Source organism: Coptis chinensis, chromosome 1 (assembly GCF_015680905.1).
Source record: "Coptis chinensis isolate HL-2020 chromosome 1, ASM1568090v1, whole genome shotgun sequence".
Classification (NCBI taxonomy): domain Eukaryota; kingdom Viridiplantae; phylum Streptophyta; class Magnoliopsida; order Ranunculales; family Ranunculaceae; genus Coptis; species Coptis chinensis.
Window position 1 is genome coordinate 56,098,238 of NC_141456.1, and position 26,601 is coordinate 56,124,838.

The following is a 26,601-nucleotide window of genomic DNA, read 5'->3' on the forward strand; positions in this document are numbered from 1 at the left end:
GGAGCATCAACTATATTATAACTTGAAGAGAAAACAGTACAATGGCTTTTCGCCATTACACAGGTTTCACAAGCAAAATCAAAAAGACTACAACCATTAAATAAATATGGAAATAATCTCCTGAGATAACCAAATGAGGGATGTCCTAGTCGTCTATGCCAAAGCCAAATCTCGCCTTTATTTTTATTAACCTTATCATCACTCATAACATGAGCTTGGACTCCTTGAGTGAACCGTTGAAAACCATCCTCCAAATAGTACAATCCTCCACTTTGTTTACCACTGCCAATCCTCTCTTTGGTAAGGGTGTTCTAAAAAATATAGTGAGTAGGAAAGAACAAGGAAACAAAATTATGAGATTTGGTTAATTGGCTAACAGATAGAAGGTTACAGTTTATTAATGGAACAAATAAAACATCATGGATAGATAAAGAAGGGGACAGAGGTACAGTGCCAATACCAACAACTGGAGACGACCCACCATTAGCATTAGTAATGACTGATTTGGAACAACTAGAGGAGAAATGGTTAAATTTATAGCGATCGCAAGTCATATGATTAGTAGCACCCGTGTCAATTATCCAATCACTATTTCCAGTAAAAGCAATAAGAGCAGAGTTAGATATACATGAATGGGCAACAAATCCGGCAGCAGTGACTAAGTGACTCTTCGAGTTAGAACACGTGACAGCAGAATCGTTATTGGAATGCACAACAACAGAATCATTATTGGTAGATAAGTCTGCCATTATGATATATAACATAAACAATGAACTAGATCAATAGACAAGAACGATAAAGAAGAAGATGGTAATAAATATAATCTGATATAATGTAACAGATTGTATTATATGACCAGAAAAAAAAATCAAAACACAAAAAAAAGCTCTGATTCCTATAGTAATGGTGTAATGAAAAGAAAATCGGAGTTGTCTCTTGATACCATGTCAAAGATGTTTTACTGAATATTTCTAATAATCTTTATTGATATTTCTAATAGTATATATACATGAATACAGAGATCTCCTAGATCCACATATCTAGGAAAAGATAATACACTTACTAAGATTACAAGATACTTGCTAATATATCTATATCCTACAAGATACTTGCTAATACTAAACATAGTAACAAATTGTTACTCAAACAGCATATACTCTTACACCCCCATACGTTGAATCACGGTTCCGTCAGCTAATCCTCTGTTTCTTGATCAAATGTAGCACCACTGCCCTGGTACACAAAAAGATAATATTAGAATAATCAAGGAGACCACACAGCATAAGTAGAATAATCCAAGAAAAAACAGTTAACTGAGGAAAAAATGTTAATAGGAGCATATTCAATGAACTGGATCTGTTGTTAATAATTATATTTGGACATATCACTAGCTCGCTAAACGCAACCACCATTGACTCCAAGGAGAAAATAAAAGTGAAATGGAAGATGCAAAAATAGTTTCTTCACGCAGAAAAACCAATTTTCGGTTAAAACAACTTGTCAATGGAAAACTATGGTAAAATCAGTGGTGTCTAGACGAAAGAAATGCATTGACAAAAGAAAATCTGTTTGATGGTCAAAAAAGTTCTATATAAATAGATATATGCTCCCCCCATCCTATTTCTATGTAAAACGCTGAAAACGTACATGACAGGAATTCCGGACATAGAGTTGAGTTCAGGATGCAGGATCCCGGTATTGGGGATGGGAACAGCATCTGGTCCTATTGCACCTCCGGAGGTGGTTGCGTCTGTTGTTATTGACGCAATCAAATTGGGCTACAGACACTTGGACACAGCTAGTTTTTATCAATCTGAAGGACCTGTAGGACGTGCCATCTCTGAAGCTGTACGTCGAGGCCTCATTACAAGCCGGAGTGAGCTCCACGTAACATCTAAGCTATGGTGCACTGATGCACACCATGACCTTGTTCTCCCAGCTCTCCATAAAACTCTCAAGTATGTAATTACGTATACCATAAAGCGTGTTGTTTTTTACTTGACGAATGTTGCTTATATGTTCTCTTATAACATGAATCTCCATGTTGGGATCTTGGTTTGCAACTTTGCATGCATTTTAGAACTTTGGGGTTGGGCTACTTGGATTTGTACTTGATCCATATGCCGGGGAGATTGAAGCATGGGGAGATAACTTTTGCTTGTAAACAGGAAGACCTTTTACCATTTGATATAAGGACCACTTGGGAGGCCATGGAGAAGTGTCAACGACTTGGTCTTGTCAAGTTTATTTGCGTTAGCAATTTCTCATCTAAGAAGCTCTCTGAACTTTTATCTCATGGTACTATTTCTCCTGCTGTAAATCAGGTTAGTCAAGTTTACTGTTAGATCAGCTCAATAATATTCAATTTGTGGATTGGGCTGTGTACGTCGTGGTTTAGCGCAGAAATTTCTTCACTTCTATAGTTCTATGTCTCAGATGTACCACAGAAATGTATAGCCACTGACTATATGATTTATAATAAAAGAAAAATATCTCATGGGGAAACATATATTGTGGTTGAAATATATTAAAAAAAAATCAAATAATAGTTGATTTAAAAATAAGGAATAGTTTATTTGTTTTTTGAAATAATTACTTTAAATTCAATTTTTGCGATGATGGTCAGGTGGAAATGCGCCCTTATTGGCAACAGAAAGAACTGAGAGATTTTTGTGCAAAAAATGGTATCCATGTGAGTGCTTATTCTCCTTTGGGAGGAAAGGGTACAGTATGGGGATCCAACTTGTTATTTGACTCCAAAGAAATTCAACAGATTGCTCGTGGTAAAGGAAAGAGCACTGTCCAGGTAAACAACGAAGTTACGTACTTACAGCATCTTTAGCAGAGTTACCAAAAAAACAATAAAATTTTGAACTAAAAAAACACCAAACCAAAAAAACACCAAATAATTTTAGGAGCAACATCAAATTTTCGACATCAAACTACGCGGTTTTAGATAAACCGTGTCATATAGCCCACGCGGTTTTTCCAAAACCACGCCACTAAAGCCCAACTGACAGGCCCAAACCTACGCGGTTTTGAAAAAACCGCCCATGTATCGCACATAAACTTTTTTCTTTTCTTTTTTTCCAATCTCTGGTGCAGTTTTCACAAAGCCGCACCATATAAGTCCAATTAGAAGCACAAGCCCACACGGTGTTGGCAAAACCGCGTGAGTGATTTGATACAGCACCAAATCTGAAACCAAATATTGGCCGATTTGGTGTTTGGTTTGGTATTTTTTTTGGTGTTTTCATCAACATGTGACTCTCCTGAAGTTGAAAAAACACCAAATTGTTAGAAATTTAGTGTTTGATGCTAAGTTGATATCCCTCTTAATGATGCTCTTACATGTTAACTACCTGCTTCTAAGGAAATAACACGTTTCTTAATGGCAAAATAATAAAAAATAAATAACTACCTCCAATTTTCAGATCAGCTTGAGATGGGCTTTTGAGCAAGGGGTGAGCTTTGTGCCCAAAAGCTTCAATAAGGGAAGAATGAAAGAGAACATGGAAATTTGCAGAAGATCAGTTGCCTCCCACAAGGAAAGATATTCACAGGTGAGCATGTGGTTTCACCTCATGGGCAATACAAAACCGTGGCTGAATTATGGGACTGAGATAATTAGCTAGATATGCAATTTGACGCTCCCTTAAACATGAATAATTGCTGAATGTCATTTCTCCGTGGAGATTTATGAATGTAATCATTTCAGAGATTCCTGTAGAACTCCAATGGTTTGTTTAACCATTTGACCTGAAATGTGCCCGGGGCTTAAGATTATCATTTTCGTTTCTTAATAAAAATGGTCGGAAAATTTGACAATCTCATATTGCCTCAGTATTTCCTGGATGCAAACATGAACTCCCGGTTGCCATGAAGATGACGCATAAAAAGGAGAGTGCATTTAAAGGACAAGCTCGCCTGTGGAAATATTGTAGCTGCACAATCAGTAATAAAGATGAACTCCAATAAACAAATAGCATCAAGCAAAGATAAGATGAAGCTTTGCAGGTAGCACCAAGTCCTATAAATTAGAGGAAGGGGGCCGGGGGGTGGGTGGGTTTAAGCTCATTTATACACAAATGTAAAAAGCTAGAGCTCTAGCTTCCACGATACGAAGAAAATGAAAACGGCGAAAGCAGCAGTGGGACATGAAAATGTTCCGACTTCTGAGATTCCTTGATCTCAAACACAATAGAGACATATGGAAAGAAGCAATCAGGCAAGTACTTCCCCGTGTTAAAGCTAATTCGGTACACGCCAGGGTCTACACTGTCAACTATGTCCATCAGATAGCCACTTCGACCGTCAGTGTTTGTGATGGAAGACCCTCGAAATATCCAGCAACCGGAATCTGGCTCCCCAATAACCGGGCGTGGTTGAGCACCACTCCATATTTCTAACTGTACTTCAATACCAGCAGCTGGAGATCCACGAGAAACATCCAAGACATGGGTTGTGATGGGAGGGCGGGTCCTAATAGAGACTTGCAATGGTTTGGTTGCAGGAGCTTCAGTGGCAGCAGTCAAATGTGCACTAATTATATTCAGACGATCTTCTACAGTAAAGAAAATTATGCAAATCAAGCTTTATAATCCGGTCAAACTTTCATGTATATGCACATGAAATGTAGAACTATTGATTATCACTTAGCTCTCATCAACTCAACAAATTAGTACTTAATTGATCATGTTAGAATGGAAGACATTGGGCATCAATTTAATCTCAATCTACATGTTTCACTCAGATAACTTCGTTATGTTGGAACCGTGTTTGGATATTAAAGCCGTCTACCAGATGTATATTTTGTAAACATTAATTCGCTAAATGCATTTATAAACCAATCACAGTTAAGAAATCTGACATCAAACTCATTGAAGTCTGGCACAACTTTTGGTAAAATAAACGAAGGGAAAGGCATACTATAAAGAAAGTAGAGAGAAAAAAAGAAGACGCCGTCATGTCGTGGAAAGAACAACAAACAAGCTAAATAAGCAAATGGCGTCTTCGTATTGTAAGGATGGGAATATTGGCATCTCTCAGTATAGATAGTACCTTCTGCTTTGGTTGCATTGCTGATAGGATTCTCACTCATGCTTGGAGAAGTTGCCTTTGTTGCAAAGAGCTTCACTAGGCGTATTTCAGTTATTTTTATCTGCTCCTGCGCTGCTTTCTCAAACTCGACGATGGGCCTGTTTTTGTACCTCTTCTGCAAAAGAGAGCAAAATAAAACTATATGAGGAACTACCTAACCGCAGACAAATGTGATTAAACATCAAATAACGAACAAGCTCCAGACATCTCATCTGTCTAGCATAATGCAAGTATGGTATCTTTTGGCAGGACCGAGAATACGAGAGACACATTCTGCAGTCACTACTACATGTGGTATCGTGATGGAGGTCCTCAGCCTCAAAGATAGGGCATGAAGGAATATGCTGGACTCTTGCAATTTGTAAGCCCATGACATAGGACATTCTTAGTATTAAGAATACGCCACGGACGACGGTAGTACCTAAAGACAGTTTGGGCTTTTTCAGTGCTCACAGTTTCTGGTCACGGACTATATAGTGGGAGCAAATGGACTCTCTTACATGCATCATCAAATTTAGTTTGATTAATATTTTACATATTTAATTTTGGGCTTGCAGCTATTTGCAGTTTCCTAAATTTGTTCAATATAATACAAGATTTGTAATTTTTTTACGAAGATGAGTTTTCTTGAAACCTAATTTTCTCCAAGTATAATTTTCCAGAATGCAGCACTCTTCGTTTCTCCTATCCCTCTCCTACTAACTTCATAACAAAGCCACACATTACCTCAAGTTCAGTAAGAATTTCAGGAGTAGTCCTCCCAGATGCACATATAAGAAAAACAAAACCAAACTTTTGCCTGTACCGAGCATTCCACTCAAATAGTTCCTATTTTCAAATAAAGAAGAAGAAACAAGATTCAGTTTCCCACAACATAAAAAATTTAATACAAAATAAACCAAAAGAAGAAAAGTGGTACCATGCCATAATTGAAATTTAGCAGAGTAATCAGCATTCAGATATATTTTATCTTACTTTTTTTTTGTTCCAACTGAACATAATTAATTTCGACTCTTAATCAGACTCAACTCTTAAGTTTTCGAACGAAATACAGTACATATAATACCAAACAAGTTGAAAGACTATCACCCACTATCCAACAAAAGTAAATAATCCCATTCAACCACATAATACCCAAAAGGGCAAACTCAGAATTCTTTGTGCATTTTATTCCAAAACTACAGGAAGCTCTGGAAACAAAATTACCGAAAAAATTCAGTATATTTAATTACAAAAGTGACAAAGATAAAAAAATTTATTGGCTGCTGTAGCAAGATACTGCTCAGCCTTCCTGTAAGGATTCCTTCAATACTATAATAAATCCTTGTATGTGATAAATTATATCTGCAAGGGTATGTTTGTATCAGAATATGTTTAGGTTGAGGTTTTAGGGACTTATATAAAGACATGTAATAGGCTAATAGCTAGTACAGTGAACACAAATCTTGGAGCTTCTGTTCTTGTTCATCTCATTTGCAGTTGTCCACATTTTTAGCAAACTTCACATGGTATCAGAGGTTTAGGTCAAGATAATGTCGATAGCAAGTTCTGACAAGAAGATTTTTCAGTGGCAGTAGCCACCCTTGATACCGCCACTGGACTGATATGCCTAACTATAGCTTCCACTGGAATGGTTGCCTTTGATAGCAGATATGGGGTTAGACGGGGACTGCAAAATGGGCGTGTTTTTTGTACCAGCAGGATCATAACTTGTGATTGTTGGGACTTGCAAGACGCCGTTCACAATCTCGCATGAAAATCTCCTCTTTTTTCTTGTTTTTCCATTGACGGCAGTTCTGATTTGTAGTAGCACTTTCAGTAGCCTCCAACTGGTGCCTTTGAGTTGGTGTCTCTAAAAGGAATCATAGACCCCAAAATAGTAGGACCAGGAAATCTGAGATATGGATATGCACACTTCTTATTGGTGCACTTGAGTAGACAACCAAGAATGAATAGACAAATAGAATGAAAGAGTCACAAGAGTCACAAGATAGAGATGGAACTTTAACTACTGGACACCAAACTCTCCTTGCTACTAGTCGGTAACACCTGGGGAAGATTACATAATGTGGCCATAATGGAATTTAGCGTGTTGGTTTTACTATGTCTCCATCACACACATTAAAACATCCCAGGGCCAAAAGCACACAACACTCCCCCACAACGCTAAACTGGAGTTTTGAGCATCTTGAGCATGCTCCAAAAGTTAAGTTGAAGGAGATAGGCAAAACAATGTTAATATAAGACACTGCTGGTCTAACAAGGGGCAAATACACACCAAAACAAGCTAAAGGCAAAAACACACACCAGAACAAGATTTAACAAAGCAGACTTTGGAACATGTTGGACTTCATGAATAATCTCATGTTTAGGACCAGTCAATTGACTTCTAATCCTTTATGCGACTTATCGGACACTTTGGAACGTGGGGATTGTCTTTAATGGAAAGATATTTGATTTAGACAAAATTTGTGGAAACCAAAGCATGTAATTGGTATCATCAGCTATGAAAAAGATTGAAATTTAGTTCGAATAAAACGATATCCAATTTGATGAACAACATTCTAAAGTATTTGGGTGCCTTAACATAGAAATGGGTTTCGTTTGCAAGTTCAATCGTATTTTCTAGATAGAAAATTCCTTCCCCCCCCCCCCCCCAAAAAAAACAACAACAACAACCAAATACACACACCAAATTTAATAAATAAATCAAATCTAAAGAAACTGTTCTATAACAGATAGACACCAAAATGCATCTCTCTATGGAATCAAATCACCCGTGTATTTAGAAACCAAATAAAACTTTAATAAAGAGATGTTTAAGCACAATGGGATATTTTCGTACATTTCATACAACATGAGAATATATATTCCATATGAGTACAGGTAGGTCGAAGCAACTTGCACATATTTGCAATCCACTGTGTCTACCCAAAACTAAAGCAACACAAAATACAAGACTGGACTTACCTGTAAGCTAGATTTAGTAGAAGTCGCTAACGCGGTTGATTGTTCACCTTTGCTCCACCTATAAATAAGCATATGACAAGTAAGTGTAAAGGTCAAATTCTACAAATGACAAAATATTCAAGATTGAAATTAAAAATGCATAGGCACAACATAGAAAAGTATTAAACAACAATGATAATAGCAAGATTCCACCACAAGCAATTCATTTACCAGATTCTCTATTTTATTTTTACTTTTATTAGTATTTAACTATTTATGATTTATGGATTTCACTTTACTAATACTTAACTATATAAACCTGATTGGTCATTACTTGTAGGATGAAAAGCTTTGAAGATTAATTCTCAATGCCAGTGATAGATTCGAAGAAACCTTAAAGTAGACTACCAATATAGTAGCTGGTATGCAACAAGGTTACTGTGGGTGGAGGCTTAGTAATTAGTTATGGATGCCAAAGAACGACATCCATATGAAGTGCCACTACCAGCTTTAAGTAATTGATAGCTCACCACCCAAGTTGATGGCTGTGGGCATGGATGACCATTGTGAGCTCATGATAACCTAGGTAAGTGCCCAACTAGCTCAACATATAAACCTGGGGGCAAGCCATGAACAAATTTATCCTGCCCGAGTGACCGCATCTTCTTTCTCTATTCACAGATCATATTAGCCTTCTACTCTATATCATATTAACCGTGAGTTGAAAATGATCCTTGATCCATATCAGCAGCTCAACAAGTCATAAATCAACTCTCCATCAGAGTTCAAATCCTAATTTCTACAACTTGCAACCACAGTCAGTGGCCGACACGGCCGTTAATCTTTGAAAGTTTCATCATAATGAGGCCAAGACAGATCATTGCAATTGTTAGTCTTCAACAAGTAATTCCTAGTAAGTGCAAGTCATCAAACTAGTGTCCCTACCTTTGTACATTTATTTTGGGCTCATATCCGAATATCAAAACCCATAAAATTGCATGATTTATTTTTAAGTAGAATTGTTATTAAAATAAAAAGAAGCTGAAGGAAACTGAACTGGGCACTTTTTATATTTGCAGAGGAAGAAGAAGAAGAAGACTGTCCAATTTGGGGATGAGCAGCAAATGCTTCCAGCCATCCATTCACATCAACCTATTATTATTATAAAGACACAACAAAAATAAACTAAAGAATTAATTCTATAAATGAACATAAAAAGATGACAAGTAGTACGTACGTACCTTGTTGAACCAGATGTTTCGAGCAGCTTCCACAGCTTGTTCTAAGTTGTTTAAAAGGTAGTGCTCTATCTGGGACATTTGTTTTGCAAATTGGGTACTCCCGCAACAAGCTAGAAAGTCCTTCTCCGTGAATCTTGACTCCATCTCTGACTCTGTGACTGACTGTGTGTGGCTAGCTCTCTCCTTCTCGATGATTTTATGGTAGGAAGTCAGACGCCTTTCTTTCTTTTTTATTCTGATTTTTTTTAGTCTTACCTAAGGCCAGAGGTTACTTCGGTTCTGCGGGACCGTGTGTTTTTGGGCACCCATTTCCATCAACTCACCAAGGGTATATAATGACTATGTTTAGGCTATGTATAATTTGTAGTGGATACCCCAAAAGTAATCAGTTTGAAACTGTTTGGTCTCTATATTTTAAAATTGAATGAAAATAACATCAAATTTTCCAGAAAAAATAACCACAAATCAACCGAAAGATAACCTGGATTAATTAGTAATTTCAAAATGACAACCAAACTTTAATTCAACATAATCTCCTTATTACTTGAAGTCCAACAAAAAAAATTGATAATTCAAAAGCATTGCACTAGATTGTGAAGATAGAGAAAAGATTGAAAATATAAAAAGAAAGAAATTGTGAAGATGGTTCTTCTTTAAATACCTAAATTCTATTTGTAGGTAATGCTTTGGTTTTTTGTTTTTTCAAATACACAAAAGAAAATATGGTGGGAGTTAGAACTTAAAACGGAAGAGGTGACAAATATTTATTTTAAATCGTGAAGGCCGGCCGAAAAGAAGTCGAATGAATGAAGAAGGGAGGAGAAGAAGAAGTCATAGAGTGGGTGAAGAAGAAGGCTTTCTTCTGCAAGTTCTCGCGTTTGTTTTTTTTTTTTTTTTTCACACTAGTTGAATGAATATGGTTATCTTACCTTTCCCAAGAGATAACGTAATCCTTGTTATTGGGTCATTTCTGTTCTCTTTATTCATAAGTTGTGGCCCATATTCTGAAAATGGACCAAACAACTAAATACCTTATAAAGGGTCTTATACATTATACAGGCTACTCAAACCATGCTGCCAAACAGACCCTATATGAGTTAGTATACTGCATTACAGTGGGGCGTGAGCGGAGCATAGCCTTTCATTAATTATAAATTATATTTTTTAATTTAATTAATTATAAAAATCTCACTCGTTAAATTAATTATTATTTAATTATAAATTTTCTTCTGAAAAAAAAAAATTAATCACAACAGTTGGACTAAAATTAAAAGACTTTCAAAAAAATTCAAAATGTCCAGATAGAAGATTAGGTAAACCATAATCTCATGTTACTTAAAAGATTGAAATAAAAATTGAAAATTAGCCCAACCATGTAACCCTATTACTCAAACGCTTTGAAGTTAGGAAAACAATCATAAGTCCAGAGTGCCACTTTGGCATAATTAAACGCAGTTCTACACAATGATAAATTTTTATTTTATCATGTCCCAAATCCCTTTAACAGTCTCATCAATTACTAATGTAGTCATTGTACTAGTAGTCTAGTATGCAATTTTGCGACTATAAATTTAATATTTATTATCCGTAAATGAAAAAATTCAATTGGATTTCATATAATTACTTCTATATTTCTTTTTTCTGGACTATGTCATGAATAATCTATAATTCAAGTAGTCTTTTAAAATATTCTATGTCTAGAAAACCCATTAGTATATTACTAAGGCACCAATTGTAAACAGATCCAAAACCTAGTTTCACCCGGCAAAGACCACTTCTCATCCTCTATCCAGGCAGAAATGGAACAGTGGAAGTATCATTACAAGCCAGACGGCAAGAGCACATGAGAAACGAGTTGTAATGTGTTGAGTCCTACATCACATTTGAAGAGTGGAACGTCTCCAGATGATTTAAATTTATTTTCTAGGTATGACAAGTTTTTCATGAAATGGGAAAATCAATTAAGTTGAATTGTCGTAAAGTAACCAACCAAACTCGAGACCTTAACACTTGCAATATCTGGATCAATTTGATTCGGTCAGCAAAAATAATGACAGATGAACGATTCAATTAAGTTGAATTGTCGTAAAGTAACCAACCAAACTCGAGACCTTAACACTTGCAATATCTGGATCAATTTGATTCGGTCAGCAAAAATAATGACAGATGAACGATTGCATCTAGTATATGTAAGGCTGAAATACAAATATTATGTGTCTTCATATGGGAGTTGGGACACAGCCGGATAAGTTATACTACAAAATAAAAAAAAGTTATTTGTTACTAAAGGATCCAATTTGTGTTGCGCAGACTCCAAAAAAAAAATGATTATTACAGGTATGTCATTAAAATTCAAAAATCTATAAAAAATAATTATTACTCAAATGCGCTTTGGCCACAAAAAAGGGATTCGAAAACCCCAAACTTAAACTAAAACCAGGGTCGCTTTAAACTAAGTCCAAAACGAGTGCCACACCGCTTGGCATTATTAAACGCGATTCTACACAATGATAATTTTATATTTTATCAAAATCCCAAATCCCAAAAACGATGTGGTAAGGTACTTTGGGATTTGATTTAAAAAATCTACTAATGTAGTCATTTTTGTACTCTAGTATGCCGTTTTGGATTCGACTTCGAAAAATATAAAATTTATTTTCCGGCTCTTGCAAAATTCAATCGTTTCATTTAATCCAAAACGCACTAGGGGTCGTTTAAGTTTCTTTTTTCTGGAACTTTTTGGATAAAGATACTCAAAATTTTTAATTTTTAATAATTTTTTTATTCTTTTCTAGAAAACCCATTAGTTATAATAATAAGGCACCAATTATGCCCAAAAAACAAATTGGGGTCCGGCAGTAATAGGACTCAAAAAAATATAGGATAACAGATCAGCTCATGGCAGCACTAGCTTTAAGCATCGAAGTTGTGAATTGATTCAGTGCACGACAACATTTCCAATTAACTTCATAAGGATGAAAAGGATGTCGACACCTAGAAGACATTAACAACTCGCCCCTGTAACTACTAAATCACTCACCCATGCTCTGCTTTATCATAAGCATTGGATTTATGTTTGGGTGAAAATGTGAAGCTGTCTGTAACCTTGCCAAGCAACATCTCAGAAATTTTTATCTACATGGAAAATGGAATACAGCAGCTTAAAAATATGCATCACAGCTAAATGATGGTTTATGGTCTATTGATCCGATCAAAGTACATACCTAGTCAGCCGCAGATTCGAAGGCCATTAGCGTCTCAAGGTCATCACGACCACAATAGCTTGGTGGACGCCAGTTCAGCCGTTGTGGGATAACATCTAATAAGCCTATAGGAACATACCTATATGTATAGCTAAGCCATTCAAGCAAGAAGTGCCTGGTTGCCTCCACACCTGCATATGCATAAAACATGTTAACTTCCGGATACCTCCAGATATAGTTGTCTTTGGCTTTGTCAAAAAAGCGGCAACTATGCCTCTCTTAGGGGGCGTTTGGCAACTCAACATAAGTCATAAGCCATCGAGCTAAAAAGCTCTTTTTTTTATTTTTCACTTAATGCAGAGCATAAGCACGTTTGGGAAATTACAATTTTTAAAATTAAAAAGTTGAAACGAAATAGCTAAGAAGTTAGAAGTCTGTTTGATAAAAACACTCAAAAGTACTTTTTCGTTAGCAAATACTAGCCATTAGGCCGGCCCATGGTCAAATTGTTACATTATATGTTTTTACTAATGTAGTATTGCAAAAATAAGAACAATAAGAATATGTGATTAACTTTGTATAATTAATATTGAAGAAAAACACACATATTCAATGAAGCCTTTCATTCACACAATCGAATATTGATCCTTCATAATGTCCTCTAAGATACATAATATATTTCTTGTAATGGAACAGGATATATATTTGCTAAAAATTCACTAATAGATGCATATATATATCAATGACATATGGAATTGACATACTTAATCTAAAAAACGACTTGGGGATACTCTAAGTTTGATTTTTGGTAGATATTATCTCCCTACCATGGATAGTAGCTCTTCACAAAAAATCGTGCCAATTGAATATGTCTAGTCTTGTCAAAAGAGTGTTAAAATTCAGACCGTCCGATAAATTTTTTTTGAACTCAATTTTTGGTAGGATTATCAACTGTATTTATTACCCAAACTAACAATCCTTCATGGCAATGGGATATGAAAGGGATTTTTAGTAGTCGAATGTTTTTGTTTTTTAGGATTTGATAGTTTAAAGTCGACAAGTTTTTTTTTTTAAGAATCAATATTTGTGTTTTATTGATTTAGATTTAGATTACAATTACCATTAAATTACAATTACTATTAAATTGAAATCAATTTTAAATATCAGTATATATAGATCTCAAATATTACCAAGCAAGTTGTGGGTGTTTGGGTGAAAATGTGAAATGGAGCTCTTATCCTTTTCCAAGGAACCGGGTTCGAGACAGTTTACATGCTCTTTTTGTTTTTATTAAAATTTTAATGATAAAATCAAAAAAATAAAATTGTAACTGAATGATGGTTTATGGTCCATTGATCTTCATGAAAGGAATGGCTATGCTCAACCGGATTCGAAAATACCATAAGCGTCTGGACCATGAACTAGTATATCTAATAACAAATGAGATACAAAGCACAAAGGAAAAATTAAAAAGCAATGAAAATAGGCTATATAAGTATAATTTTTGTCTTTCAAAAAGCTATATTTTTGTCTTTCTTGCTTTATGTTTTTTTAACTTCATAAAAATGCCAAACGTCCGGATTTTGTCTTTCCAGATATAGTCAGTCTTTGGCTTTTGGAGGTGTTGCAAAACGGCCCCTTAATTTACGAGCAATGAAGCAATTGCAAACAAAAGAAAGTGCAGAACTATTCAATTGTGAATGATGAATCCATAAATTGTTACATCGTGCTGCAAAAGCTCAAAATTTCTCTTCAAGACCTCTGCTTTATGACCTGTTACTATCAATGAAGAAGTCAGCCAAACGGACAAATTCCTTTAGTGTCTCATCTAATGAGTTCTCAGTTCTTACACTTGGTGCAGCCAAGGGAAGTCAATGATGTAAACCACATCAAGATGGCTGTCCTTGTAGATGGGGTTTGAAAACCTTCATCTAGTGGCAGAGAGGTTGAAATTTCTAATTTTACAGTTCGAGGTTGCAAATTTATTCCACTAATAATACTTCTTCATACAATATGTTTTGTTGGATTTTTTTCCAGTATAAAGCAATTATGCATCATCGGTATTTACATCTATAGATGAATTCAAGATGTTTCATTAGATAGTTGAGATAAGGGAAATGTTTGGTTTGCTGATTGTCACATGGTGTGGTGTTTATCTGTGAAAAGGGAGTCTCAAGAAATGTTACAATGCTCGTCAAAAAGCCTATGACAATCATTGTTTAAAGAGATATTTTACAGGAACTACAAAGCTGAACAAAGCAGTTAAGGAAATACCTAGATATAGTACTACAAAAAGAATATAAAAGTTATTTGCCAAAACCAAGAGGAGTCGAGGTGGACATGAACAAAAGCAAGTTTTATAAAATGGCATGTAAAAGGTTATATTAAAGGGGGCGACTACACCATATGGCCCAGCAAAAAAAAACCATCCGAAATCAACTGTGATTGGCTGGTTTAGAGAGAGAAAACAAGAGAGAGGAGATAGAAAAAGAGTTTGAGTTGTTATTTTATTTTTATCAACCAATCACAGTCGACTTTGGACGTTTTTTTTGTGCTGGGCCTTGCGTTTTAGTTCTATCCTATATTAAACCCTTCAACACCACAATAATAGTATTTCAAAGAATGCATGGCATTAGAGGCACTGGTTATGCATATATTATGAGCATTATTGGATTGACAAGACTCGTGACATACCTTTTGTATGGGATCCCCAGTGTTGAAGGCCGAAATTGGCGTAGTCTTTGAGAATATTCAATCTTTCACCTGAAGAGATGTCCCGGTGCCTCTGTTCCTTGATTTCAGTAAATATCCAAGGTTGTTTCGCAAAAGTGCATTTATTCATCATCACCATTTTGGAAATTCAAATCTTTAAAAAGTAATTCGTAAAATGAACAATTAAAGAAAATGAATATATACTTTAAAAAGACATAACATATAATGTCAATATTTCTCTAAAATATCAACATTGCAATGAATATTTTTTTTAAAGCTCCTATATGTCTTCATTGAGACTATAGTTCCCATGAATTTGGCTGTTGTCCACTCCACCCAACCCGCAACATTGTCAAAAAATTATCAATAGCTCTGAATTAGCCAACACCCTAATAGTAGAATTGCTAGAAATCATATTTTACTCCGTTTTAAGAGAAGAATAGGAATTTGAGACAGAAACATCGGAATGAAGACCCAATATGAGCACTTCCGAATTATCCTAGTTTCATTATTGTGTGTAGCGCCTGGGGCCATGTCTCCCGAACGATCAAAGTACGGCCAGTCATCTAATATCAAATCAATCGGTAGATCTCACTTCCTTTCCCCCATACCATAGCCGGAAGGGATAGCGTATCTACAAAAGACAAAGTACAGGACCCTTACCCTTAATTTTGTTTAGATCGCGGCTCGAATGACAGCCTGTGTTAAGCATGCTTATTTGACAGACTATAGATTCACGTCTATAGTCCTTGCTGCATTGACAAAGATTGATTCTAGAGTCGGTTACGTTATCTTTGTTGGTCAAACGGCTTACTTACCCTTAATTTTGTTTAGACGCAGCTCGAATGACAGCCTGTGTTAAGCATGCTTATTTGACAGACCATAGATTCACGTCTCCGTTCCCAAGAAACCAGGGAATTCTTATTTTTCCTCCTACCTTCCACTCATATTATGAATATACTTTTGAGAGTTTCTTTTTGGTTATTGGTATACACTAATAAGGCAGTTGTTAGGTAGTTAAAAAGAAAGAAAAAAACGACAATTCACATGGTTGTTTATCTGCGAAGAGAAATGCCAACTCAAGAATAAATGGTTACCCGACTCTATAAAAGTAGCACATAAAACACTGTTTTGAACCCTCAAGTTTATTTTCCTAAGGTTATCCACAGTAAGAATCCGCATATGAAGCATACCACACAAAAATTGTAATATTCTATGTTGACGGAAGTTTTTGTAAACCTTAATATAATCAATTAATCATCATGTTAAAAGAACACACTAGAGGCATTGCGTACAATTTTGAAAACGAAAGGGAACAACGAAATCGAAATACACATCAATGTTCTAAGGCTACCCACACACACACAAATAAGAAAACCAATTAAGGGAAGACTGAGATGCCAGCTCGAAGAATAGTTTGTTTATTGGCATACATATATGTACCATAGAACCTAAGATTCTACAACACCCTTCTCACTTACAATATTCCCCCCACCCGCTGTATAGCGCAATGTTGGATGTATCACCCTACGACAGTTTATGTGATCTAAGAACTGAATTCCTTTGTTGATGTGTTCTATCTCCACTGTCGAATTGTCTAATCTAAGCCAATATTTACTCTCACAAAATTCAACCAATGCCTTACTTATTATCTCTACGGCATCCTCTCTAGGCCCTCGAATTCCAATTACGAAATGACCCCCATACCGAATGTAGTCCATTTTCCTTGTCTTTTCCCTCCCACTTGATTGCATAAATTCTGGCCAAGCAGGATTGTGACGACCATCAGTAATGGAGTCCTTCCATATAGAATTGAACTTCAAGGGACAAAAGTACTTAATAATCTTTTCTTCCATCCAATTATCAAACCTAGTAAGGTATACATTACCAAGCAAAGGGCTCAGAATCCCCCAATGACCAGAGGAAGGGACCATTGCCGCTTCCATATAGAATTGAACTTCGAGGGACAAAAGTACTTAATAATCTTTTCTTCCATCCAATTATCAAACCTAGTAAGGTATACATTACCAAGCAAAGGGCTCAGAATCCCACAATGACCATAGGAAGGGACCATTGCCGCTTCCATATAGAATTGAACTTCGAGGGACAAAAATACTTAATAATCTTGTCTTCCATCCAATTATCAAACCTAGTAAGGTATACATTACCAAGCAAAGGGCTCAGAATCCCACAATGACCATAGGAAGGGACCATTGCCGCTTCCATTGGCGAAAAACTAAAGAAGGTTCTCAACCAATACAGATCAGGTTTCGGCTCATTCTCATTAAGAATTTTCTTCCTAGTCCCCTTTTTTTTTTTTGCTTTTTCTTCTTCGTTCTTTTTCATTGTTCTAGGTTCCTCTTTCTTCTTTTTCACTTGATTCCTAACAGGAGTCTTCTCTTTTTTCACTTGATTCCTAACAGGAGTCCTAAGAGCTGATTTGATCAACCCCAACACTTTTTTTATCCCTTAGACCCTTCTCCAAACAACCCATCAACATATCTACTCTAACATTCTCAATCCAAACCTGGCCAATGCATCAACTACCACTATATCTCACCAATGGTAAGATAAGTTAACAAATCGAAGATAAAAGCGAAGCCAAAAAGAAAAAAAAAAAGTCTATTCAAACACTAAAAAGAGTAACGACGCATTTCTTTGCTTGGTAGTAATCAAGTCGAAAAAACAACCAGGGTAAAAGGGGGGGGGGGGGGGGGAGACCAATTTGTGTCGAATAAACAAGTAGGGGGTAAAGGGGGACCCAAGAACGAAACAAAAAATAAAAGCCAGTTGAGTACTTTTTTGCGAGCAGACGGTGGGTTGCGAGACAATAAAACATCTAATGTGGAAAGGAGAATTTGTTAACAATAATCAAGTAGTAAAAGTTGTTGAGATGAGAAGTGAGTGGAGTTGAAATGAGAAAATCAGATACCTATGAAGTTAGACAGCGAGAAATAAAAAAAAAACGGTACGTACCTGTATTGAGTTGAGAGAGAGGAGATATCAAGTGAGGAGAAAGAGAATAGGGCGTGAGTTCCTGGCTCTAGAGAAAGAGAAAGAGGGAACGATTTAATGGCGCGAGAGAAGAGTGAGGAGAAATTAGCAAAGTTTGTGCGAGAATGAGGACAGACAAAAACCAACCAAAAGACTTTTTGGGCCACATACCCCCTCGGCCCAGAACGTTAGTTTGCTCCGCCCACTTGATTATAGACATGGTCAAAACAAACTAGTATACTGCATGGCAGTGGGGAGTGAGCGGAGCTGCGGGGAGAGAGAGAGTTATGTTGGGTGAAGGAGAAAGGGTATTGGGGCCAAAAAAAATGAGAGAGAAGTGGAAGGGTATTGGGGGCTTAAGAAAAATAAGAGAGAAGTTGAGGACCACAGACAGAAACCAACCAACTTGGTTTTTGTCCGCATACCCCCCCTTCTGCCAAGATCGTTCGCTCCGCTCACTCGATTAGTATCAAACTCTAAAGCTAATTTTTGAATTTCCATTAACAATAGGATGGAGCACTTTTTCTATTTTGTAATTTGTATATTGTAGAATTGTTGATGGGTCTGAGTGACCTGGCCTTTATAATCCACTTGAATTCGATCGAATTCAGTCAACAATGTTCTTGATACAGTACTGACTTTGGCCACATTTGGTATTGCTTAATTTTAGAAATTAAACAGCTTCATGAAACAGTTTAGAAAAACAAGTACGTCATTTTCTCGGCAGCACATTGGCCACACAGGAAATAGTCTGCCATAGCATTTTTGGTACCCAGACACCCAGTGACAGAGCAACTTAATATTCTTCATTTGTAAAAAGTAGTTTCATACTTGCATAGATGAATATGTTCGTCAGAGAGCAACAAATGAAATACAAGGGGGAAATTTAATCTGTCAACTGAACACCTAATTTTATGGACGTCAACTCACAACTGAGATACTGTTTTAGCTAATTTACGCACAAAAGTGAAAAAGTATAGCAGCTCTGGCTTCCACGATTGAGAATGGAGAAAGCAGCAGTGGGACGTGAAAATGTTTAGACTTTTTTGAGATTCCTTGATCTTGAACACGATAGAAACATAGGGGAAATACTTTACCATGTAACGCTTATTTGGTCCACTTCATCAACTATGTCCATGGCTACTTCGACTGTGAATAACCAGAAACATAAATCTGTCTCTCCTATAATCGGGTGTGGATAAGCATCGTTCCATATCTCTAAGTGTACCTATATATACTATATATTATACTAGCAGCTGGAGATCCATGAGAGTGCACCCAAGACATAGGTTGTGATGGGAGGGCGGCTCCTAAGTGGGACTAGAGATGGTTTAGTTGCAGGAGTACATGTCAGAGGCAGCAGTAAGTGCACCAATTATACTCACATTGTCATCTGCAGTCAAAGAATACCGCGAATTAAGCTTTACCGGGAATTAGGCTTTAAAAGCTAACAAACTTTGATAAAAACACATGAAGTGAAGAACAAGTGATTGCCACTTGTGCTCTCATTGAGTCTAATAAATAGTGCTTAATTGATCATGTTGGAATATAAGACAGTGTATGTCAATTATTTAGTTTCAATATATATGTTTCAAAATGCTGCCGTTTATCTGATTATGAAACTGTAATTCTCTAAATGCATTAATAATCAAGCCGTTGACGGTTGAGAAATTGGACATCAAACTCATCAAATCTGCCAATCTGGCCACAATTCTTAGTGAAGTAAACAAAAGGGCAAGACCAAATACTAAAACGAAAGAAGATTGCTCGACTTGAACAGAACAATGCACAGTTCAAATAAGCTAATTTGTATTGTAAGGGGGGGGGGGGGGAATATTGGCTATTCTCAGCATAGACAGTACCTCCTGCTTTGGTTGATAGGTACTCATTAGTGCTTGTCGATGTTGCGGGATTCGTCACAAAGAGCTTGGCTAGGCGTATTTCAATTATTTTCATCTGCTCCCCTGCTGCTTTATCAAACTCGACTATTGGCCTGTTTGAGTACCTCTTCTGCAACAGAGAGATTGAGAGCAACCAATACTATATGATGTAGCAGCATATCAACGTAATTAAGCGTCAAATGATGGACAAGGTATATATATATAGTTTTTAAGTCGATCACACAAATACAATCTTCAAGTATGTGAGTTTTATTGGGATGTATGTACGTAAGATGCAAATGTGATTATTCTACTTCAAATGATTCCATGTACCCTTTGCATCTTACATTCCATTAAGTTTCCAACCTTCTTGAGTGAGGGATAGGATCCAAATGTCGGAGGAGTTTACATTTTACCTTAGGTTCAACGAGTATTTCAGGAGTGCTCCTACCAGTTGCACATATATGAAAAACAAAACAAAACTTTTTCATGTACCGTGCATTCCACTCAAATAGTTCCTGCTCTTTAAAATCACGAAGAAACATGAATCAGCTGCCACTTGAAAAATACAAAGCCAATGAACATTTATTATTTATACATGATGATTAAATACACAAATATTATAATTATGCATATGGGTGAACTAATATCATATGATGAAACCATAAGTTCTATAGGTAATAGAATTAGAACAATCAAGCATATGAAGAGTCATGTGCGGGAGATTTGATTGTATCTATTTACCTAGAATGCTCACAGTTAGGGATGAAGTCGGACACTTTACTTATAAGACTGTAATATACATAACTGCTATATGATAGGATGATAATATCTCAATCATTTGAGTAAGACTCTAAGTTTGTATATTGGTGTAGTCACATGACTGACACTGAGGGGATCAAAGTAAGAACACACTATAAATTCGCTGTTAAGGTTAGTGTGCAAATCTCACTCTATCAATTAATCCATAGACTTGAAGAATTGTGAAAATTCATTGTGTCTAAAATTTATTATTTTGAGACGTTAAAAATTAATGTCTATTCATAGACTAGACTTGACGTTTTGGGTAATGAATATAAGACATCTTGAATCACGAATTCTAATAAATGATCCACCATTCTACGGAGTTATGTATTAGGAAATTATGACATAACTAATTGAGCTCAAACCTAGCCGGTATAAGAAATAGTTTCTTAATGCTCAATTGATGTTAAATGTCACATTGGGTCAATTAGACATGGGTGAGACAGTGAAGAACAAATTCGCAATGGTCTAATTGTGAATACAAGTAAGGTGGAGGGACTTAGATATAATTAATGGTAGGAAAGGACTTTCTTGAAAGTTTTAGGGGCCTTATTGTAAATATAGATTAGTTAATGGGCACTTTCCATATTAAAGAGATATATATTAAAAATGTTTTAGTATATTAAATACAAGATGACAATGCAAGGACTTGTCCTCTTAAGATAAGACTTAGAATCCTAAGTGGATCCCACAACACACACTTACGTATTCTCAAAGTTTCTCTATATAAGAGAATGACTTTTTGGTGAAAGGGACTATTAGTCTTTCCAGGAAAAGTACAACTAAAAGGAGGAGAAAAGCAAAAGTACCACTAGAAGGCTGAATATTGAGTGATTTGGATTCAGCTTTGAAAAGTTTCTCTTTACTGTGAATCTCCAATTCCAACTTTGAAGGTATTTTTCTTTTAATTCCTTTTTTGATCAATAATAAATTAGCATGTCAAAGATGTAGGATTAAAGTAATCCCAACAAAAGTATGGAAGAAGATTTTCATTTTAAGCAATTAAGGGACTATAGGGCAGAGGGAAGTAACGATTGGAGGAATTTCAACTACTATTGTGTAAGTTCATAGTCCTTTACGTCTGTTAGTATCCTCCACTCTCAACCACTCGTGGCAGTCCACGTGTCTAGATTCCAACCACGACCTACAAGCACACGACTTGGAAGAAGCAACCACTACGCCTTAAGGTCAGGTCGTCCAGACGACCTAGGAAATGTAACCGCTGCGCACTACAAGCTAGTTAACAATAGCATTAATGGGAGACTTTACTCGATAACGATCTCCAGGTCTTCACTTTGTAACAGACGCATCCAGAAAAGGAAGGGACAACTCTACACCTATAAAAGGGAGGTACGAACTACGTAAGGCTTGATTGGAGTCGGGCTAAATGACTCGATACATAGGCAACTCTTCTCCGAAGGAAGAGCACAACCATTTTCGACCAAACTCAATCTCAGTTTGTAGGTATAATTCGATACGTTTACATTGGTGCTGTCTGTGGGGAGAATTTCTTGGAAATTCATCTACTCAAAGTTCTATTTCTTTAATCAACTACCGAGAACCTTCAATTCCCAAGACCATGAAGCGTGGATCAAAAGGCGTGAACGGATTACTCAACAAAAATTAGCAACTACAATGTTGCTAAATCAGATACGCAAACTCATTTCCTATATATGTTTCACTTTTGGATCCAGATTATAATTGTTTTTTAGAGTTTTCATAACTCTAGAATAGAAGCAACACATTTTTTCTGGTCTGCCATACTTGACAGACCAGTTCACACAATATCTATACTATGAACATGCTCCAGCCATCGCTAGAACACATATCACAGGTTGTACAATTTTTTTGGTCATGTAGAGAAAAAGGACGTTTATCGTCCTTAGAGATAATTAACGACCTCCAAATTTCAAAGCAAGCAGATATTTATGCACTAGCAATTACGCTTCTCTTTCCAAGAATACATGTCTGGGTACATAAGCAATTGCCCAACGAAATTGTCACTGGGAGCTGATCGATTGCACTCCGAACCTGGGCTACAATTCGCCAGAAAGCACTACAGCTACAAAACTCTAGCTTAACCAAATTGGCAAGTCGTTGATCAAACTATAAACTGGGGCAACGGAGGAGTCAAGTGATAACTGTTTTCCACAAACTTATAGTTTTCGAATTATAAAGGAGAACCTCCGGAGCTAGCCTTCTTTCTATCTCAAGTACCCTCAGTGCATCAACTCAACACAACACTGGAAGAATTTTTGCATCTCAACAGAATTTTCAAGTCATGCACAGAGCAAGCAAAGGTCCAAGCAATAAAGGAGTTACAACAAACGACCTCAATGTCTTACAGTACAAGAGCTTAATAAGCATAAATGCGAGCTAAACTTGCATTAAACTAAGGTGCATCAACAGAGCTTCATAGTTGGGCTAAGGTCATCATTCAGTAGATGCATACATTGACTATCGACCTACAGTTCCAATGCCCCAAGCACTGGACCAAGACGTAACACATGTGACTTACACTTCGAACTAGAGCTAGCTACAACATCTCTAAACAGGGACTAACTAAAGCCATCTGGCCATGTCTAGTCCAGCTCAATACACCATACATCTCCAAAATTACTACAATTAATATTGACGTTTAATAACTAGTTGGTACTAACTCTTTGGTGCTAGCTCATTTTTTTTATAGGTCACTCAAGCTCCAAAACTGAAACTAGCTACAGTCACGCCAATTCAAGGCTAATAACTATAGTAACGCCCCCAAAAGGCTAGCTATCAACCAATCAGCTTGATGCCGTGCTAAGGATCAAGTTCGATCTATAAACTACGATGTCAGCTCACAATCAAAGAAGCTCAACGTAAATCAACCATAGTGATGCCCCCAAAAGGCTAGCTATCAACAATAACGCCCCCAAAAGGTGTACAAATCGACTTAACACCTATGCAAGGGTTAAGTCCGATTCAACTGTAATTGCCACTCAAAGGCCAATTATTAGTCAAATTCAATAAAAAATGCCCCCAAAAGGCGTACAAATCGACTTAACACCTATACAAATGTTAAGTCCGATTCAACTGTAATTATCACTCAGATGGTAATTATCAGTCAAATCCAATCAAAGGTCCCCTAAAATGACTGATAAAACATAAAAATGATAGTTTACCTACGAAATGAACGATAAAACTCAAAACGTAAGTAAACTAAAACTATGTTCGAGTCTATATTTTATCAAAGATTCTACTCTCTATCTATTGAACATATATAGTGGAGTAGGAAGTTCGTTCCACTCCTAGTCCTTCCGCATGCTGTGTTCTCTACGTATAAGTAAACTTAACTCTAAAGTCTAATGAGAGATTTACGAAATGGCAACTAGACTACGATGCAACTACCCACGAGATGCAACTAGTCGACTATTAGAACAACTATGGGAATGCTACGTCGATTCTATGATAAGGAGTTAGAGGGGGGATTGATTCCACCTTAACTCGACTTAATCCTACTAACGACGAATCGTCGTAATCCGAATTGAATCGCTTCAAGAAATAACTGGGTTACTCCTAATCCCTAATTACACATGACATTTCTACCAATTCATAACTAGCATGTGAATGATTACACCCATTCTCATGGTGAACTAATCGTTTCTAGAGTGGAAAGGAAATTACAACGACTCCTACAATATTCGAATCAAGCTTTCATCAAGGCTTCTCAACCCCTCTAATGGAGGTTTAGCCGAGAAATCATGACGCAATCATTTCCGACTAAATTATAACTAAACATAATATAAAGAATTGAATTTTACTAATCTAAATTAAACAATAATTAAATTCTAATTAATAACTAATAATTGAATAACAAGTAATAAATGAAATTAGATCTAACAATTGTAAATGACAAGAATCGAAATTGACAAATAGCTATTTTATTTATCAAACTAATTAAGAACAATGATTCTAAGAGTCCAATCTAAAACAAGAATTGAATATAAACTAAAATTAATTTAATTAAATAAAAACTAGATCTAGAATTATCTATTATTTTAGGTCTAACTAGCTACCATTAACAAAGAGTCAAGCTCTTGTTTTTATACTTTCAGATCCAAAAATCGTGCATGGGCTTGGAGCCATGTTTTGGGCCAGAGAATCAGGCCCAAAACCCAATTCTTTCAGTCCAAAAAGGCCTCTTCAGCTGCAATTTAAATTGGGCTTCAACAGACATGTTGTCCACTTCTGCTCCTCTGATTGGGTCAAGGCTTAGACCATTGGAAAGCTCTTTTCGAGCCGGTCGTGTTTACATAAGGTAGGCCCCATTCCGAGGTCTGAGTCCAAAGATACGACCTCGAAGTTCGATGACTTTGTGTCTTTGTTTACGCCCAGCGTCGACTTTTCAAATTTGCCCGGGCTTTAGAAAGGCTTTGTCTTCTTGAATCTTGGCCTTTAATCATGGAACTCCTTAGTAACCGACCTTTGCTCCTTTATCTCGCTAAAGTGGCACATTTTACACATAATGGACTTTGAAGCCCGAAATGCATAAAAACACGTGTCGGTGTTAACTCTTAATTATTACTCACATAATTGGTCTAAAAGTATGATGGTATTCACGGGGTTAAAACTACAGTTTTGGGCTCTTATCACACCCCCCAACAAAGATTTTGCTTGTCCTCAAGCAAAGATGAGAAATTAGAATAAGTGACCAAAAATGGAGTTCTATCTACTCTCGTTTAGCTGAGCGATTGCATTGACCATAGGCAACAAGGCCTTAAACCACTAGGAATTCCCTAGTGGACGAGTTATAGCCTCGTGAGAGTTTTCCAGTGAAGGTACTCACAAACTTCATCTATACTACAACGACTAAGAAATAAAACTATTGTTTCCTTATTCATGCTCTAAATTAACTATACCTCTCACTAGCAATGCATATAGAGTAATCAAGTCGAAACCTAAGCTAATATATGCATAATAATCAATCATCTACAATAAATATATATGCAATGAGTAATACTATGAAATGTCTAGCGTGTTTAAGTTCAAACTTCGAGAATAAGCCCCTTAAGTAGGTTCTCACAATAATAGTCAAGATACAACACTCTGATTTTTCCACTCAAGTTTCGTTACTCCAGTGTGCAGTGGGCACACTTTACCTTACAATCTCAATGACAACAAGGAAACCAGAGTCGATCAAACACATCTGCCACTTACTATCACACTAGCCTATTCCTAATTGAGCTAGAGGTCTTTATTAGGTGTTGCGGGGATTAGGAGATGGTTTAAGAAGGAAGGAAATAGATATTCAAAAAGGACAAGTCTGAGATAATAGAGTCTTCCTATTATGTAACTAGAGAAAACCTTGCTATTTACTTTTGCTTCTACACTTTGTTTCCATCCTTAGCTATATATATATATATATATTATATATATATATATCTTTGGCTTTTGACCCCTTTTATTCTATTTTTTTGGAGTTTTTATTTTATTTCTATTTTTATTTTTCTTTTCTTTGGATGGAAACTTCTTTTCTTTATTTTCTGAAGCAATTAACTAACTTTTGTTTACACAGATTTTTCTCTTCTTCTATTCTCAGACTTATTCTAGATTGGGTAGGTTGAATTTTTTATTTTGTTTTGTTTTTGTAATAGGGTAGAGGAATTGTGGTTTATGGAAGGCTAAAGAAGGGCTCAGAGGGGCGACTAGCGGAATATAATTCATAGGTATGAATTTCTG

The 26,601-nt window shown here is 36.3% G+C and overlaps 2 protein-coding genes and 1 long non-coding RNA gene across 5 annotated transcripts; 1 reads left to right on the forward strand and 2 right to left on the reverse strand.

Moving 5' to 3' along the window:
• Nucleotides 1-956: 956 nt before the first annotated feature.
• Nucleotides 957-1,784, reverse strand: LOC147524621 (uncharacterized). The gene is made up of 2 exons (XR_015220070.1): nucleotides 1,648-1,784; nucleotides 957-1,233 (listed from the first exon to the last, which is right to left on the reverse strand). It is a non-coding gene; the product is annotated as an uncharacterized LOC147524621 (long non-coding RNA).
• LOC147524622 (methylecgonone reductase-like) lies at nucleotides 1,411-3,957 on the forward strand. Of its 2 annotated transcripts, XM_086603907.1 has the most exons (5): nucleotides 1,512-1,958; nucleotides 2,081-2,324; nucleotides 2,627-2,806; nucleotides 3,435-3,563; nucleotides 3,845-3,957. In XM_086603907.1, the coding sequence occupies exons 1-5, from the start codon at nucleotides 1,648-1,650 to the stop codon at nucleotides 3,881-3,883; spliced, it is 903 nt and encodes a 300-aa protein (XP_086460033.1). In that variant the 5' UTR covers nucleotides 1,512-1,647; the 3' UTR covers nucleotides 3,884-3,957. The 2 variants fall into 2 exon arrangements, with proteins under 2 accessions (XP_086460031.1, XP_086460033.1); XM_086603905.1 differs by lacking the exon at nucleotides 3,845-3,957 and having other exon boundaries at nucleotides 1,411-1,958; nucleotides 3,435-3,830.
• LOC147524623 (transthyretin-like protein) lies at nucleotides 3,957-9,597 on the reverse strand. Of its 2 annotated transcripts, none has more exons than XM_086603893.1 (6): nucleotides 9,291-9,597; nucleotides 9,107-9,201; nucleotides 8,071-8,128; nucleotides 5,827-5,928; nucleotides 5,062-5,215; nucleotides 3,957-4,564 (listed from the first exon to the last, which is right to left on the reverse strand). In XM_086603893.1, the coding sequence occupies exons 1-6, from the start codon at nucleotides 9,432-9,434 to the stop codon at nucleotides 4,107-4,109; spliced, it is 1,011 nt and encodes a 336-aa protein (XP_086460019.1). In that variant the 5' UTR covers nucleotides 9,435-9,597; the 3' UTR covers nucleotides 3,957-4,106. The 2 variants fall into 2 exon arrangements, with proteins under 2 accessions (XP_086460019.1, XP_086460027.1); XM_086603901.1 differs by having other exon boundaries at nucleotides 3,957-4,561; nucleotides 9,291-9,577.
• Between the last annotated feature and the right edge of the window lie 17,004 nt (nucleotides 9,598-26,601).

Excerpts from the sequence above, each read along its gene's own strand:
- LOC147524622 (XM_086603905.1), top strand. The coding sequence starts at position 1,648 with ATGACAGGAATTCCGGACATAGAGTTGAGTTCAGGATGCAGGATCCCG. Across the intron at positions 1,959-2,080 it reads GCTCTCCATAAAACTCTCAA|AACTTTGGGGTTGGGCTACT; the intron begins GTATGTAATTAC and ends CATGCATTTTAG. Across the intron at positions 2,325-2,626 it reads TTTCTCCTGCTGTAAATCAG|GTGGAAATGCGCCCTTATTG; the intron begins GTTAGTCAAGTT and ends GATGATGGTCAG.
- LOC147524623 (XM_086603893.1), bottom strand. The coding sequence starts at position 9,434 with ATGGAGTCAAGATTCACGGAGAAGGACTTTCTAGCTTGTTGCGGGAGT. Across the intron at positions 9,202-9,290 it reads GAAACATCTGGTTCAACAAG|GTTGATGTGAATGGATGGCT; the intron begins GTACGTACGTAC and ends TAATAATAATAG. Across the intron at positions 5,216-5,826 it reads AAATTCTTACTGAACTTGAG|AAGAGGTACAAAAACAGGCC; the intron begins GTAATGTGTGGC and ends TCTCTTTTGCAG.